This window comes from Brassica oleracea, unplaced genomic scaffold (assembly GCF_000695525.1).
Source record: "Brassica oleracea var. oleracea cultivar TO1000 unplaced genomic scaffold, BOL UnpScaffold02048, whole genome shotgun sequence".
Lineage (NCBI taxonomy): Eukaryota > Viridiplantae > Streptophyta > Magnoliopsida > Brassicales > Brassicaceae > Brassica > Brassica oleracea.
This window is the reverse complement of record NW_013618579.1, coordinates 2,336-2,974: the sequence shown is the minus strand read 5'-3', so window position 1 is coordinate 2,974 and position 639 is coordinate 2,336. Positions and strand designations below refer to the sequence as shown.

At 41.3% G+C, this 639-nt stretch overlaps 1 protein-coding gene across 1 annotated transcript; it reads left to right on the top strand.

Moving 5' to 3' along the window:
- The first annotated feature begins 11 nt into the window (after nucleotides 1-11).
- LOC106321576 (glutathione S-transferase T2-like) lies at nucleotides 12-404 on the top strand. Its single transcript, XM_013759827.1, has one exon. The coding sequence runs from the start codon at nucleotides 12-14 to the stop codon at nucleotides 402-404; it is 393 nt and encodes a 130-aa protein (XP_013615281.1).
- The last annotated feature ends 235 nt before the right edge of the window (nucleotides 405-639 follow it).

Sequence of the window (639 nt, the reverse complement as noted above, 5' to 3'; positions counted from 1 at the left end):
ATGATGATGTGATGAAAGCTGCACTAGACTACTTCTACAATGATCACAGTTACATGTTCACCCTGGAACATGCCTGGAGGGAGCTGAGGCATGACAAGAAATGGTCCTCTACCTATCTGGCTAATCACAGTGGGAAAGAAAAGCGCAAACAAGTGCAGGAGGTATACACAGAAGATGAAGTGGGAGAACCAGAGGCTAGACCCGTGGGGGTCAAGGCTGCTAAAGCTGCTACTAAGAGGAAGAAGAGTGGTAAAGAAGAGGAGTTGTCACAGATACATGCCATCATGGAAATGAAAGAAAAACTCTCTAAACAGAAAATGCTCGACCGTTTACTTGCCAAAAAAGATCCACTCACTAAGATGGAAACATCTCTTAAACTCAAACTTATGTCTGAGATGTTATGAGTTTAGGTATTGTGTTATTTGCTAACTCTTGGCGTATTAGACATGTTGCATTGAGCAGTTAGCTATCTTGTTTGGAGTTGTCCTGAGTAGTTAGCTAACTCTTGGCGTATTAGGTAGACATGTTGTATTGCGTAGTTAGCTATCTAGTCACATGTCATATAACTTTAATAATTAGCCAACTCTTGTCTTTTGTGTTGTTTCAGGTTAAGCAGTAGGACATGTGAACCAAGTCACG

Coding starts and splice junctions, on each gene's coding strand:
- LOC106321576 (XM_013759827.1), top strand. CDS start 12: ATGAAAGCTGCACTAGACTACTTCTACAATGATCACAGTTACATGTTC.